At 42.6% G+C, this 16,067-nt stretch overlaps 1 protein-coding gene across 1 annotated transcript in view; it reads right to left on the bottom strand.

Moving 5' to 3' along the window:
- Positions 1-16,067, bottom strand: part of LOC121579777 (UV radiation resistance-associated gene protein) — a 137,511-nt gene that overhangs the window by 113,013 nt on the left and 8,431 nt on the right. Inside the window, exons 4-6 of the mRNA XM_041894664.2 lie at positions 12,991-13,152; positions 11,292-11,366; positions 11,092-11,177 (exon numbers count right to left, since the gene is read on the bottom strand). Coding sequence (XP_041750598.2) covers positions 11,092-11,177; positions 11,292-11,366; positions 12,991-13,152 — 323 coding nt within the window. The remainder of the gene's footprint in view (positions 1-11,091; positions 11,178-11,291; positions 11,367-12,990; positions 13,153-16,067) is intronic.

Below are 16,067 nucleotides of genomic sequence, written 5' to 3'. Positions count from 1 at the left end.
GGAAGAAAGAAAGAAAGAAGGTAAGAGAGAGAGAGAGAGAAAGAAAGAAAGAAAGAAAATAAAAAGGAAAAGGAAAAAGAAGTGGAAGGAAGAGGGAGAGGGAGGAAGAGGGAGAGAGAGAGCATCCCCTGTCCCCCTGGAGAATAGGAGCACATCGAAACAAAACACATTTAATTGCCTTATATAGCGTTGGCGGTTGGGGGGTGCTTGTCTCATTCACAAAGCGGTTGGTGAGATAGCTTAAAGTCCGGGTCCATTCCACTCTTCCACAATGGTATGCAGCGGTTTTCGGTTTTTGTTCGTTTGCATGCATTTTTCATCGCCCCCTCATATCGTTCCAGACGTCCTTTTTGTTTTGAGAGACCACTTGATGTTACAGGCATGGAAACTTTTAGCGACTCTTTTGTGTTGGAGAGAGAAAGCGAGGAAGTGAGGTGCAGTCTGGTGCAGTTGGCATCCAAGAAAACATAATAACAGGGAGGTAGGGGAGGAGGTTGACAAAACACTTTTCTTTTGCTGTATGATACGATGGGTTTCATTTCTGAAATGCTCTTTATCAGGTGACAAGAGATTGGGGCCCTTGTTTATGTTTTTGGCCCCTCTCCACCTCCGCTTCTACTTCCTCTGTCTACAGATACTGTATAGGTCAGATACACAGACCGACACACCTCACAGCCAGGCCTGGGACATAGGCAGGCAGAGACAACTTGATCAGACGTACAGTCCCCGTCAAAGGTTTGGACACACCTACTCATTCAAGGGTTTTTCTTTATTTTTACTATTTTCTACATTGTAGAATAATAGTGAAGACATCAAAACTATGAAATAACACATATGGAATCATGTAGTAACCAAAAAGGTGTTAAACAAATCAATTTATATTTTATATTTGAGATTCTTCAAAGTAGCCACCCTTTGCCTTGATGACAGCTTTGCACACTCTTGGCATTCTCTCAACCAGCTTCACCTGGAATGCTTTTCCAACAGTCTTGAAGGAGTTCCCACATATGCTGAGCACTTGTTGGCTGCTTTTCCTTCACTCTGCCGTCCAACTCATCCCAAACCATCTCAATTGGGTTGAAGTCGGCTGATTGTGAAGGCCAGGCCATCTGATGCAGCACTCCATCAATCTCCTTCTTTGTCAAATAGCCGTTACACAGCCTGGAGGTGTGTTGGGTCATTGTCCTGTTGAAAAACAAATGATAGTCCCACTAAGTGCAAACCAGATGGGATGGCGTATCACTGCAGAATGCTGTGGTAGCCTTGCTGGTTAAGTGTGCCTTGAATTCTAAATAAATCACAGACAGTGTGACCAGCAAAGCATCCCCACACTATCACACCTCCTCCTCAAATTTGGACTCATCAGAACAAAGGACAGATTTCCACCGTTCTAATGTCCATTGCTCGTGTTTCTTGGCCCAAGCAAGTCTCTTCTTCTTATTGGTGTCCTTTAGTAGCGGTTTCTTTGCAGCAATTCGACCATGAAGGCTGATTCACGCAGTCTCCTCTGAACAGTTGATTTTGAGATGTCTCTGTTACTTGAACTCTGTGAAGCATTTATTTGGGCTGCAATTTTGCAAACAGAGGCAAACAGGCCGAAACAGGGAGGGACTTACCTGAAAAAGTCCAATAAGAAACCCTTGTTTTCTTTTACTGTTGCAAAATGTTTTGCTACAGTGTACATTAATGAATACGACCCAGGAGTCTATGGACCTAGTGGCTAGAAACAAACAGAGTGTGCAGGCTACTGGCTTGGCATGTGAAAACTGAATTTCTCCCATTTTAAATGACTTGGGTGGGAAAAACTGACAAAAACATGTCTATGATATGTCTTGATATAACTCTAACATATCTAACCAAACAAGTGGATATGTAACAAATATAACACATGAAAATGTAGCCTAACTGATGTATTTAGGAAAACAGAGAAAACAAGATTTCCACACTAAGTTTGGAGCTCAGAAGTGTGTTAGGCCGAAAATCTGCAAAAATGGCAGAGAGGACGACTCGAACAGGAGTCCCTCAACACCTACTGGGCTTTGTTTAAAGATCTGTTATAAAAGGTTTTGTTTAATTTCAGCCAGTAGTTTTGAAAGTAATGCTCACGAGCCAAAAGAGGTCCCCGGAAATTGTGCACAATTGTGTACAACATCATCACGTCATTGATCTCGAGCCTCTGTAGCGAGTGCCCGACGAGAAAGAAAAACCTCTGCAGCGTTCATGTGGTGTGCATGTTGGGCTCACCCCACAACCTCATTGGACAATACTGTGCTGACCTGATCCCGCCTCTCACTTTAACCTTGCAACCTCATTAAACATCATTCCACCTGCCAATCAACATTTTCCATCAAGTTTGGTTGTTGCAGGCTAGTTCCCGTTATAGCGCGTGGTCTCATCCAAATAGTATGTCAAACGAGCAAGCAAATGTGAATGTAATTTTATACATTGGAAAATGTATACTCATATGTTTGCATCAAATTTCCTACTCCTTTAAAGTCGTGTATCGATTATATCATATGCCAACGTGATTAATGATGATCGCTGGCAATCAACAGCTGCAGTGTTGCCCGCATTGGATTACCTCATTTCATGTAATACGTGTCAAAGTCTATAAAGACAAAAAGTGGACACATGGAATTATTTGATTTGGATGGATGGTTGAGACAACAAAGATAAGCCTATATTTTCTTATCTAACAAGTGGGTGAAAGTTTGGGGTATACATTTCTCAAGTACATCAAAGATGTGTCGCGATTCGCAAATGGGATAGATGGACGCGCGCCCTGTGAAAAACCATATAGCCTATTCCACAATATATTCAAACAAAATACACCAGCGACACCATTTAGGAGATACAGGTTGTGAACATAGTGTTTCTGATCAGGTTGACAATGATCTTCTAATGTATTTGTGTGGCTACAATGCCATCTTTAAAGCACAACATTTTCTGGTTTGCAGAGAAATGCATGAATGAAATGAAACTACTACCAAGGTCTAATAGATCTAACTTTTAATTTAGGATGTTTTGTAACTTCTGATGCATAGTTTTGTTCGATGTATTTTCACTGTTATCAAAATAACTAAATGGTAAGCCATGCAGCCACTTGAAAAATTGCTTCAGAGCGCGCGTTCACTACATGACAGGAATGAGCGCGTAGATCGCATGCACTAAATAATGGCAGGTTAGAATGTAAGGATTCTGTGGCTTTTGCACTGGGAGAGGACTGTAGGTAGTTTATTATGCATGTATGAGCCATACATTGGCACGTTGAGCCCAAAACAGCAGGTTTAAAAAATAAATGAGGTAGTTTTCAATCTTCCGGAACATCTCATTAAAGGGATACTTCGGGATTTTGGCAATGAGGCCCTTTATCAGATTAAGATGAACTGGTAGATAATATTGTTATGTCTCTGTGTCCAGTATAAAGGAAGTTAGAGGTAGTTTTGCGAGCCAATGCTAACTAGTGTTAGCACAATGACATGCTAGCAGATACCCATAGACTTCCAGTCATTGCGCTAACACTAGTTAGCAATTGCCGCTAGTTAGCAACTTCCTTCAAACTGCACGCAGAGACATAAAGATGGTATCCACGAGTTCATCTGACTCTGGGGAAGTAGATAAAGGGTCTCATTGGCAAAATCCCGAAGTATCTCTTTAAGTACGCTCCTGAGGTGTTATAGAAAAACAGCATAGCCACGTCCATATTCTGCACAGCGATTTGGGGCTTAGTAGCCAGTTTGTTTTCTGTAGTCTGACTGGCGGTGTTGGGACCCTGGGGGTCAGCTCTCTGGACCTGGAGACGGAGCGGGCCATCTGTTTAAACAGGTCCCCTTAATCCGGCCCAGAACAATATCCTGTGGCTGAGAGCTGAGGGCTGAAGGTTGGAGAGGGGCACCGAACCGACAGGCGGCCCACAGGACTGCTCTAAGGCCAGGCATTTACTAGAGGAAAGGCTTATCGCCTCCGCTAGACACTGGGTCAGGGAAGACCACTCTAGACTTTACAATAGAACACTGCCTCTGTTTTCACACACTGAACACACACTGAAAACACACACACGTACAGTGCCTTCAGAAAGTATTCATACCCCTTGACTTAAAGCCTGAACTCAAAATGGATTAAATAGATTTTTTCCCCCTCACCTATCAACACACAATAGCCCATAATGACAAAGTGAAAACATGTTTGGAGAATTCTTTAGCAAATGTATTGAAAAATAAATCTCTCATTTACATAAGTATTCACACCCCTGAGTCTATACTTTGTAGAAGCATGGTAGAGCATGGCGCTTGCAACGCCAGGGTTGTGGGTTCGTTTCCCACGGGGGGCCAGTATGAAAATTTATGCACTCACTGGATAAGAGCGTCTGCTAAATGACTAAAATGTTAAATGTAAATTACAAAGGTGTCTTCCTGGGTAAGTCTCTAAGAGTTTTCCACACCTGGATTGTACAACATTTGCCCATTAATCATTTCAAAATTCTTCAAGCTCTGTCAAATTGGTTGTTGATCATTGCTAGACAACAATTTTCAGTCTTGCCATAGATTTTCAAGTAGATTTAAGTCAAAACTGTAACTCGGACACTCAGGAACATTCACTGCCTTCTTGGTAAACTCCAGTGTAGATTTGGCCTTTTGTTTTAGGCTATTTTCCTGCTGAAAGGTGAATTAATCTCCCAGTGTCTGGTGGAAAGTAGACTGAACAAAGTTTTCCTCTAGGATTTTGCCTGTGTTTAGCTCCATTCCATTTCTTTTTTTTATGCTGGGAAAAACTCCCCAGTCCTTAATGACTACAAGCAATACCCATAACATGAGGCAGCCACCACTATGCTTGAAAATATGGAGAGTGTTACTCAGTAATGTGTCGTATTGGATTTGCCCAAACATAACACTTTGTATTCAGGGCAAAAAGTGAATTTCTTTGCCACATTTTTGGCAGTATTACTTTAGTGCCTTGTTGCAAACAAGATGCATGTTTTGGAATAGTTTTATTCTGTACAGGCTTCCTTCTTTTCTCTCTGTCATTTAGGTTAGTATTGTGGAGTAACTACAATGTTGTTGATCCATCAGTTCTCTCCTATCACAACCATTAAACTCTAACTGTTTTAAAGTTACCATTGGCCTCACGGTGAAATCCCTGAGTGGTTTCCTTCCTTTACGGCAACTGAGTTAGGAACGACGCCCGTACTTCTGTAGTGACTGTGTTTATTGATACACCATCCAAAGTGTTTTTGTTTTTTTACCCATCTACCAATAGGTGCCCTTCTTTGCGAGACCTTGGAAAACCTTTGTGGTTTAATCTGTGTTTGAAATTCACTGCTCAAATTGTATGTGTGGGGTACAGAAATTACAGAGATGAGGTAGTCATTCAAAAATCATGTTAAACACTATTATTGCACAGAGTGAGTCCATGCAACTTATTATGTTACTTCTTAAGCACATCTTTACTCCTGAACTTATTTAAGCTTGCCATAACAAAGGGATTGAATACTTATTGACTCAAGACATTTCATTTTTTCATTTTTTTATTGATTTGTAAACATTGCTACAAACATAATTCTACTTTGACATAATGGGGTATTGTGTGTAGGCCAGTGACACAGAATCTCAATTTAATACATTTTAAATTCAGGCTGCAACACAACAAAATGTGGAAAAAGTCAATGGGTGTGAATACTTTCTGAAGGCACTGTATAGGAGGGAGGCCAGTAAGAGAAATAATCTGAGAATACAGGGAAAGAACAACATGTGGCATTGATAGAGTGGAAAAAGATTCCTCTGACATAAATCTATGTGGCTCATCTGTTCAATGAAAGTTGTGTAGGGCCTAAATTTCCACCCAGTGCACTTGTGCCTAATGTTGAAAAACACAATACCAGGTCAAAAAGACAAAATAGGCATCCAACCAAGATAAACTGAAGGCAACCTGATAGTCTGTGGACAGACTGCTGGACACATACAGCTCCTCTCATCTCCCCGTTTCCCTTCCACAGTCTGTCAACATCCCTACGCTACTCAGTCATCTGAACGCAATCCAAACCAACTTCTGATCCAATCAGATCACCCTATACCCCAAGGCCTGTGTACTCTAAACCAATAGAGGGAGAGTAAGTAGAAGTTACCCCTAATAACCACAGAGAAAGAGCGAGGGGAGAGTGAGGGAGGGAAGGGAAGATGGCGGAGTGAAGATGGAGGTGCCAAATGCCTCATGAGAAAGTTTTAGAGCCATTGATTCTTAAGTTAACTAAATAGTACCGCAGATCTATGGCGTAGCAGGGGGCGTGGCAGATTTTTTTTTGCCATGCAGGTGAGAGAAAATTTTGCAGTTTTAAAGCACATTTCCTGCTGCTAAATTCATTGTATTGGACATTCACACCCCTGAGCGTATTGGACATTTTCTATTCTCCCTGACTGTCTTAGCTAGCTTTTATTTTGGTGATCGTTAGTTCTCAAAGATTATTTTATAAAAAATATTTTCTACATACTTTCAGTTTTTTGTTGTTTAAGTTTACACTGAAAGTGTTTTTCCATTCCGAATAAATAAATAAATATATATATATATATATTTTTTTTTATACACTGTTTGGAGTCAGGCGTCCCAAGAATTTCAGTGGCAGAACAATCCCTGCCCTGTATCAGTGGTTCTAGAAGCATCTTGACCGTTCTACCTGGTTGGTCCCTCCCCATGCCCCATAGGTCCTGGTGAATGTTTAGGCTGTTCTCCCTGGCTCCCCCATCCCTCTGCTCCCCCAGGCCCAGAGGAAGTGGCTCAATACACTACATCCTCCCTTCTCTCCCAGGCAGTAAATCCTACTCTGATTACCATTATGTAGAGCCTCCTCCGTCTGCCTGCCCATCCAAACTTGTCGTGTTCCCTATTCCACGTCGTGTTTTCCACACTATGCAGGCTTAGGGGTGTCGTCAAACCAGGGCCTCATCGACAGTGAATCGCTCGCTGACAAATCTGCATCATCAATCAAGTGTTCTTGGAGAGGAGAATCAGAGCCATTCCTGTGATAGCAAGGCACTGAGCAGCTCTCACAATGAGCCAAATTTGAGGAGGCTGCAGGCAACAAAATATTATGACCCATCAAAGAAAGAGAAGACTCTCAGGAACACACGTGTCTTCTGTTTCCCTCTACAGTCGGGGTCAAAAGTTTTGTTTGTTGTTTTGTTTCACAAAGTTTACTACTTCAGTGTTTTTAGATATTTTTGTCAGATGTTACTATGGTATACTGAAGTATAATTACAAGCATTCCATAAGTGTCAAAGGCTTTTATTGATAATTACATTAAGTTTATGCAAAGAGTCAATATTTGCAGTGTTGACCCTTCTTTTTCAAGACCTCTGCAATCTGCCCTGGCATGCTGTCAATTAACTTCTGGGCCACATCCTGACTGATGGCAGCCCATTCTTGCATAATCAATGCTTGGAGTTTGTGGGTTTTTGTTTGTCCACCCGCCTCTTGAGGATTGACCACAAGTTCTCAATGGGATTAAGATATGGGGAGTTTCCTGGCCATGGACCCAAAATGTTGATGTTTTGTTCCCCGAGCCACTTAGTTATCACGTTTGCCTTATGGCAAGGGGCTCCATCATGCTGGAAAAGGCATTGTTCGTCACCAAACTGTTCTTGGATGGTTGGGAGAAGTTGCTCTCGGAGGATGTGTTGGTACCATTCTTTATTCATGGCTGTGTTCTTAGGCAAAATTGTGAGTGAGCCCACTCCCTTGGCTGAGAAGCAACCCCACACATGAATGGTCTCAGGATGCTTTACTGTTGGCATGACACAGGACTGATGGTAGCGCTCACCTTGTCTTCTCCGGACAAGCTTTTTTCCGGATGCCCCAAACAATCGGAAAGGGGATTCAGAGAAAATTACTTTACCCCAGTCCTCAGCAGTCCAATCCCTGTACCTTTTGCAGAATATCAGTCTGTCCCTGATGTTTTTCCTGGAGAGAAGTGGCTTCCTCGCTCCCCTTCTTGACACCAGGCCATCCTCCAAAAGTCTTCGCCTCACTGTGCATGCAGATGCACTCACACCTTCCTGCTGCCATTCCTGAGCAAGCTCTGCACTGGTGGTGCCCCGATCCCGTAGCTGAATCAACTTTAGGAGACGGTCCTGGCGCTTGCTGGACTTTCTTGGGCGCCCTGAAGCCTTCTTCACAACAACTGAACCTCTCTCCTTGATGTTCTTGATGATCCGACAAATGGTTGATTTAGGTGCAATCTTACTAGCAGCAATATCCTTGCCTGTGAAGCCCTTTTTGTGCAAAGCAATGATGACGGCACATGTTTCCTTGCAGGTACCCATGGTTAACAGAGGAAGAACAATGATTTCAAGCACCACCCTCCTTTTAAAGCTTCCAGTCTGTTATTCTAACTCAATCAGCATGACAAAGTGATCTCCTGCCTTGTCCTCGTCAACACTCTCACCTGTGTTAACGAGAGAATCACTGACATGATGTCAGCTGGTCCTTTTGTGGCAGGGCTGAAATGCAGTGGATATGTTTTTTTGGGATGAAGTTCATTTTCATGGCAAAGAGGGACTTTGCAATTAATTGCAATTAATCTGATCACTCTTCATAACATTCTGGAGTATATGCAAATTGCCATCATAAAAACTGAGGCAGCAGACTTTGTGAAAATGTATATTTGTGTCATTCTCAAAACTTTTCTCAAAATACCCACAAGTCTAATTAGAACAGAGTGGACACGATTAGGCACTAAATCCGACCGGGGGGAAAAGAACATCAATGATGATGTTCTTTTATACACAGAAAACCATACAAAATTATTGCCTGGTGATCTTCTGAACTTCCCAATACCTTTCTGATGCATTTCAGCCACTTCAAACCATACTTCCCTTGGCTTGAAATACCGTCAAAAGTACTGTCAGACTGATTTGGAATAGGCTGTCATAGCCCCAATTAAAAAAGGAAACAATGACCATTGATTACACCCCATTTTTTACATGGTGGGGTCACGAAAAATGTTTGATATCAAAATGGGGTCGCAGGACAAAAAAGTTTGGGAACCCCTGACCTTGGCCATGTTGGAGTCAATGAGCCCCATCACATCAGCCTCTATAAGCTTGGCCCCAGGCCTGCAGAGGATCCTCAGCCTCAGGCCCAGGTAGGAGAGGGAGGGGGTCAATGGAGCTGTTTTAAATTCCTCAGAACCTCACCAGGATAGAGAGATGGAGAGAGCAAGAGGAGGGAGGTTTAGTTACGTAGGACTCAACAGCACTGAGCAGAGCCCATAGAGCAATAGGACTCAACCCTCTCTGATCTCTAGTTAACACCATTTTCTCAGGCCTGTGCACGGCATACACATCACAAGGCAGGCAGCAGAGAGCAGGTTTTGGCTGTGGTAGCCTGGTCAGGACACGTAGGTCTATGTGTTATGGTGATACAGGTTGAATGAATGCACTGGAGAGGAGCATATGCTGCGTGAGTGATTTATTTATTTATTCATGGTGTGTTGTTGGTGTGAAACTTTGGGAGGTGTAGATCACTCACGCACCTTGGAGGCCATTTTCTCTTCCCACGTAAGGCGAAGACACAGAACAGTCATCGGCCAGAGGAAGCCCTTAGGGCTGGAGGAATCTTCACCCCGACTCTGTACACCTCATCTCAAGCTGGGGCGAGGAGTGATTCATAACACTAGGAATGTTTATCTTTGATTCTTGAATCCTCTGATTCGACAGTAACAGTAAAGACTTGAGGAGGAGGATGGATCCTCCACTTATGATGAATGTAGCCTTACTACAGGAACTTGTTATTTTCCTGTTATTAACAGTTCAAAACATTGTGCCCCCTTGTACACTGTAGTCCAAAAGGGTCATAAAATGTAGCTTGAGCCAACTTCTAATTAACTGTGGTGTTCCCCAAGCAAGCTCTGCACAAACCCTGTAGGTAGTGTTTATATTACGCCACATTCAAATATAGAACAACAGAGCTGTGGTTTGTCAACATAGAGCAAACCGCACTTGAAAACATGCCTCCCTGCTAAAGTGCCAATGGTTTTAGAAAATGATAATTTGCTGCCCCCTTGTGAATAAAGAGCTATGAAAGACCATTAATCACTAATATCTAAGGGTGTCCAATCAAAAACGTATCTTTGGTCCATTGGGTAAGAAATATGTTAATTGTGTAGATAATCCTCTAAGAAAACCTATGGTCCAAACCTAATGTCTCTATCATAATCCGTTCAAAAGTTAATGGAGTTGTAAAATGGCTAAAATTAGGGTGAATAATTCAATGTAGGCCAGATAATTTTTTGGGGTAAAAAAAAAATTCAGAAAAATAACATTGTGTCAGCTAGGCTGGATGCTGTGCAAGAACTGTGGCTAACTGACAGGCTCACCGTTGAACTCATCATCATTGTTCTCGAACTCGGAGGACATTAAACAACATAGGTGGTGGTAAGATACATTTCGATTTTGAGACATAACATGTAGTAATTTCATATTTTAGTATACGCTTTTCATATTAATGCGAAATAACTTATTTTTCGAAGATTAATGATATGTTAGAGAAAGACCCCACTGAACGATTCAGAACATGAAGAATCATTTGTCTTGGTAAAATGTATTTTATAACATAAGGAAGTGAAATTAAAATCACCAAAGCGCGTTTTCACTCACCCTGATCATTCGAATGGAATTCTCCATCTGTTACATTATTAGAGCTAGCCAACAATGACATTATGCCTTTATTTGTCTAACTTAATTCAAGCTTTCTATATGCATTTCCAAGAAACACACTACAGACTGTATTTTTGGCAGCTCTCATTGACTAGGGAGCAAAAACAGCCTCCATGGTAATATAGGCATTTGAGGCAGTTTCCTGGCACCATCTTGTGGACAATGTGGGGAAGAGTCTGTGACGTATACAGTAGTAGAGAATGTTTCCCACAAGTATATTTTGCGTTTCCAATCTTCTCTGGTAGCTAAAGGAAGTTGTGTAATGAGAAGGGCAATCAAAGAAAAGTACTAGCCAAAAAGCTAGCGGGACATATTGTCATAATGGAGATACTTACTGTCCAGTGTCGTATGTGTGGGAGTGTTTGGTGGGTGCAGTCTGTCTCACCTCAACAGAGAGAAGACACTGTAGGAGTTCCTCACTGAACTCTGGTCCACCTGGAGTAAACTGTTCTTCTTCCTCTCAGAGTGGTCCTGAAATAAGCACATTACAAATTTACAATAACAAACCAAACACAGAAAAACAAATAATACAACAGAATGTCTATGGTCTCTTTTAGGGACATAATTCCTGGAACAAAGCAGTACCTTATGATCAAAGTCAGCTGCATAGTAGCCATCATTCAATCCAAATATGATCTCATTTGGATACCTGGAGCGGATCTGTGGAGGAACAATGCAGTGGTATTTAGTCTGTCTGTATTAAAACAAGAGAGAGGCTGTTATTGTCTAGATGACTGCAGACTGTACTGTATTCTGATCAGAGGAAAGCATGCATGTACAGTACCAGTCAAAGGTTTGGACACACCTACTCATTCAAGGGTTTTTCTTTATTTTTTACTATTTTCTACATAGCCACCCTTTGCCTTGATGATAGTTTTGCACACTCTTGGCATTCTCTCAACCAGCTTCACCTGGAATGATTTTCCAACTGTCTTGAAGGAGTTCCCACATATGCTGAGCACTTGTTGGCTGCTTTTCCTTCACTCTGCCGTCCGACTCATCCCAAACCATCTCAGTTGGGTTGAGGTCGGGGGATTGTGGAGGCCAGGTCATCTGATGCAGAACTCCAACACTCTCCTTCTTGGTAAAATAGCCCTTACACAGCCTGGAGGTATGTTGGGTCATTGTCCTGTTGAAAAACAAATGATAGTCCCACTAAGCGCAAACCAGATGGGATGGCGTATCGCTGTAGAATGCTGCGGTAGCCATGCTGGTTAAGTGTGCCTTGAATTCTAAATAAATCACAGACAGTGTCACCAGCAAAGCACCCCCACACCATAACACCTCCTCCTCCATCCTTTACGGTGGGAACTACACGTGCAGAGATCATCCTTTCACCTACTCTGCGTCTCACAAAGACACGGCGGTTGGAACCAAACATCTCCAATTTGGACTCCAGACCAAAGGACACATTTCCACCGGTCTAATGTCCATTGCTCATGTTTCTTGGCCCAAGCAGGTCTCTTCTTCTTATTGGTGTCCTTTAGTAGTGGTTTCTTTGCAGCAATTCGACCATGAAGGCCTGATTCACACAGTCCCCTCTGAACAGTTGATGTTGATGTGTATGTGACTTGAACTCTGTGAATAATTTATTTGGGCTGCAACTTCTGAGGCTGGTAACTCTAATGAACTTATCCTCTGCAGCAGAGGTAACTCTGGGTCTTCCATTCCTGTGGCGGTCCTCATGAGAGCCAGTTTAACCATAGCGCTTGATGGTTTTTGCGACTGCACTTAGACACTTTCAAAGTTCCATATTGACTGACCTTCATGTCTTAAAGTAATGATAGACTGTCGTTTCTCTTTGCTTATTTGAGCTGTTCTTGCATAATATGGACTTGGACTTCTACCAAATAGGGCAATCTTCTGTATACCCCCCCTACCTTGTCACAAAACAACTGATTGGCTCAAACGCATTCAGGAAATATATTCCACAAATTAACTTTTAAAAAGGCACACCTGTTAATTGAAATGCATTCCAGGTGACTACCTCATGAAGCTGGTTGAGGGAATGCCAAGAATGTGCAAAGCTGTCATGAAGGCAAAGGGTGGCTATTTGAAGAATCTCAAATATAAGATATATTTTGATTTGTTTAACACTGTTTTGGTTACTACATGATTCCATATGTGTTATTAAATAGTTGATGTCTTCACTATTATTCTACAATGTAGAAAATAGTAAAAATGAATGAGTAGGTGTGTCCAAACTTTTGACTGGTAGTGTATGCTAGTCAGCATACATCCAAGAGCAGCCTATATTATATGAGTGTATGTTGTTTCCACTGACCTGTTGCCCTGTATATCTAAGCCCGTCCAGGTTGACCTTCCACTCTATGAGTAGTGTGAACTGTTCCTCCCGACTGCCCCATATCTTCACCACGAAGCAGGACACAGACGTGTCCAGGAGGTCCGGCAGCATGCCAAAGTCCAGGCTCCGCCATGTTGGATTCTGAAAAAGACAGGCCAAGAGAATTGATGAGACAGCTGAATGAATGATCCCACTAAGTTGCAAAGTTTTGATTAGGTGAGTGGGTTTATAAGGAAGTGTATAGGAGATGTCGTACCCACTGTGACTATTAAAACCTACCCTAACCAGAAACAGTGGATAGATGGCAGCATTCACAAAAAACTGAAAGCACAAACCACTGCATTTAACCATGGCAAGGTGACGGGGAATATGGCAGAATACAAACAGAGTGGTCGTTCCCTCCGCAAGGCAATCAAACAGGCAAAACGTCAATATCGAGACAAAGTGGAGTCGCAATTCAACGGCTCAGACACGAGACGTATGTGGCAGGGTTTACAAACAATCACAGACTACAATAGGAAAACCAGCCACGTCACGGACACCGACGTCTTGCTGCCAGACAAGCTAAACAAGTTCTTTGCCCGCTTTGAGGATAACACAGTGCCACCGACGCGGCCAGCTACCAAGGACAGTGGGTTCTCCTTCTCCGGTGGCCGATGTGAGTAAGACATATAAGCGTGTTAACCCTCGCAAGGCTGCCGGCCCTGACAGAGCTGGTGTAACTGAGTCAGGTTTGTAGGCCTCCTTGCTCGCACACGCTTTTTCAGTTCTGCCCACACATTTTCTATAGGGTTGAGGTCAGGGCTTTGTGAAGGCCAATCCAATACCTTGACTTTGTTGTCCTTAAGCCATTTTGCCACAACTTTGGAAGTATGCTTGGGGTCATTGTCCATTTGGAAGACCCATTTGCAACCAAGCTTTAACTTCCCGACTGATGTCTTGAGATGTTGCTTCAATATATCCACATAATTTTCCTTCCTCATGATGCCATCTATTTTGTGAAGTGCACCAGTCTCTCCTGCAGCAAAGCACCCCCACAGCATGATACTGCCACCCCCGTGCTTCACAGTTGGGATGGTGTTCTTCGGCTTGCAAGCGTTCCCCTTTTTCCTCCAAACATAATGATGGTCATTATGGCCAAACAGTTCTATTTTTGTTTCATCAGACCAGAGGACATTTCTCCAAAAAGTACGATCTTTGTCCCCATGCGCTGTTGCAAACCGTAGTCTGGCTTTTTTATGGCGGTTTTGGAGCAGTGGCTTCTTCCTTGCTGAGCGGCCTTTCAGGTTATGTCGATATAGGACTCATTTTACTGTGGATATAGATACTTTTGTACCGGTTTCCTCCAGCATCTTCATAAGGTCCTTTGCTGTTGTTCTGGGATTTATTTGCACTTTTCACACCAAAGTACGTTCACAAGAAATGTGTGGAGTGGTTGAAAAACTAGTTTTAATGACTAACCAAAGTGTATGTAAACTTCCGACTTCAACTGTATCACTGACAAACTGAAATGGTCCACCCACACAGACAGTGTGGTGAAGTAGGTGCAACAGCGTCTCTTCAACCTCAGGAGGCTGAAGAAAGTTGGCCTGTCACCTAAAATCCTCATAAACTTTTACAGATGCACAATTGAGAGCATCCTGTCGGGCTGTATCACCGCCTGGTATGGCAACTGCACAGCCCACAACCTCAGGGCTCTCCAGAGGGTGGTGCGGTCTGCACAACGCATCACCGGGGGCAAACTACCTGCCCTCCAGGACACCTACAGCACCCGATGTCACAGGAAGGCCAAAAAGATAATCAAGGACAACTACCACTCGAGACACTGCCTGTTCACCCCGCTATCATCCAGAAGGCGAGGACAGTACAGGTGCATCAAAGCTGGGACAGAGAGACTGAAAAGCAGCTTCTATCTCAAGGCCAGACTGTTAACAGAGAGGCTGCTGCCTACATACAGACTTGAACATCACTGGCCACTTTACTAAATGGAACACTAGTCACTTTAAAAATTCAATTTTAATGTTTACATATCTTGCATTACCCATCTTATATGTATATACTGTATTCTATACTATCTATTGCATCTTAGACTATGCCACTCTGATAATGATATTGCTCATCCATATATGTATATATTCTTATTCCATTCCTTTACTTAGATTTGTGTGTATTAGGTTTTTGTTGTAGAACTGTTAGATATTACTTGCTAGATCTTGCTACACTGTCGGAACTAGAAGCACAAGCATTTCGCTACACTCGCAATAACATCTGCTAACCATGTGTATGTGACCAATAAATTTGATTTGAATGATCTCACTGGGTTGCAAAGTTTTGATTAGTTCAACTAATATTGCGTCTTAAAACAACCATGTGTTTAATTTGTTTCAGATTTTGTGACAGGGTGAGAGGCACATTTTAAAGATTCAAATGACAAATCATAATGTGTGTCAGTAGGGTGTGTGAAAGTGACTCGAGCACACAAAATGGTGCTGAACCAGGATGTTAATTTAACTGTCATGTAACTGTCGTCCCAATTACAAATGCCTGACCAAATATTTACAAATCCAACTTTAATATCCCGAGGCCATTTGTCATCACTAAGGCTTGGCTTGTCCAACAAAACACTATAGGTAACTAGGTTTCAGACCGATTTCTGAGCTACTCCAAACCAGCTGGCAAAACTGGTTGCAATGTCATCATCATTATGACATCACATGGCACATTTTGCCTGCTGGGAAGACAAGGTCCCTGGACTCCCTGAGGTTTGTTGGTCTATCCTGTGTCATAAACTACTGTACAAAGAAGCCCATTCCCACCTGCAGAACGATATATAACTATCATCTTAAACTGTTTGTAAAATGGAGGATTGACAAAGCCACAAGTGGAGAAAGGGAGGAATGGGGGGAAAAAGGCCTAGAGATGAGGAGGGGGGGGGTAGTGTACCGTGTGCAATGTTCCTCTACATAATAACAGGAAGAGCAGGCGGAAAGGAGCAGGCTCCTTTGACAGACGAGTAACCACAAAGGGGAAACAGACCAGAACACTAGAGAGCAAAG

This window comes from Coregonus clupeaformis, chromosome 13, assembly GCF_020615455.1.
Source record: "Coregonus clupeaformis isolate EN_2021a chromosome 13, ASM2061545v1, whole genome shotgun sequence".
Lineage (NCBI taxonomy): Eukaryota > Metazoa > Chordata > Actinopteri > Salmoniformes > Salmonidae > Coregonus > Coregonus clupeaformis.
The sequence above is the reverse complement of the archived record's forward strand: the minus strand, read 5'-3'. Positions and strand labels throughout refer to the sequence as shown.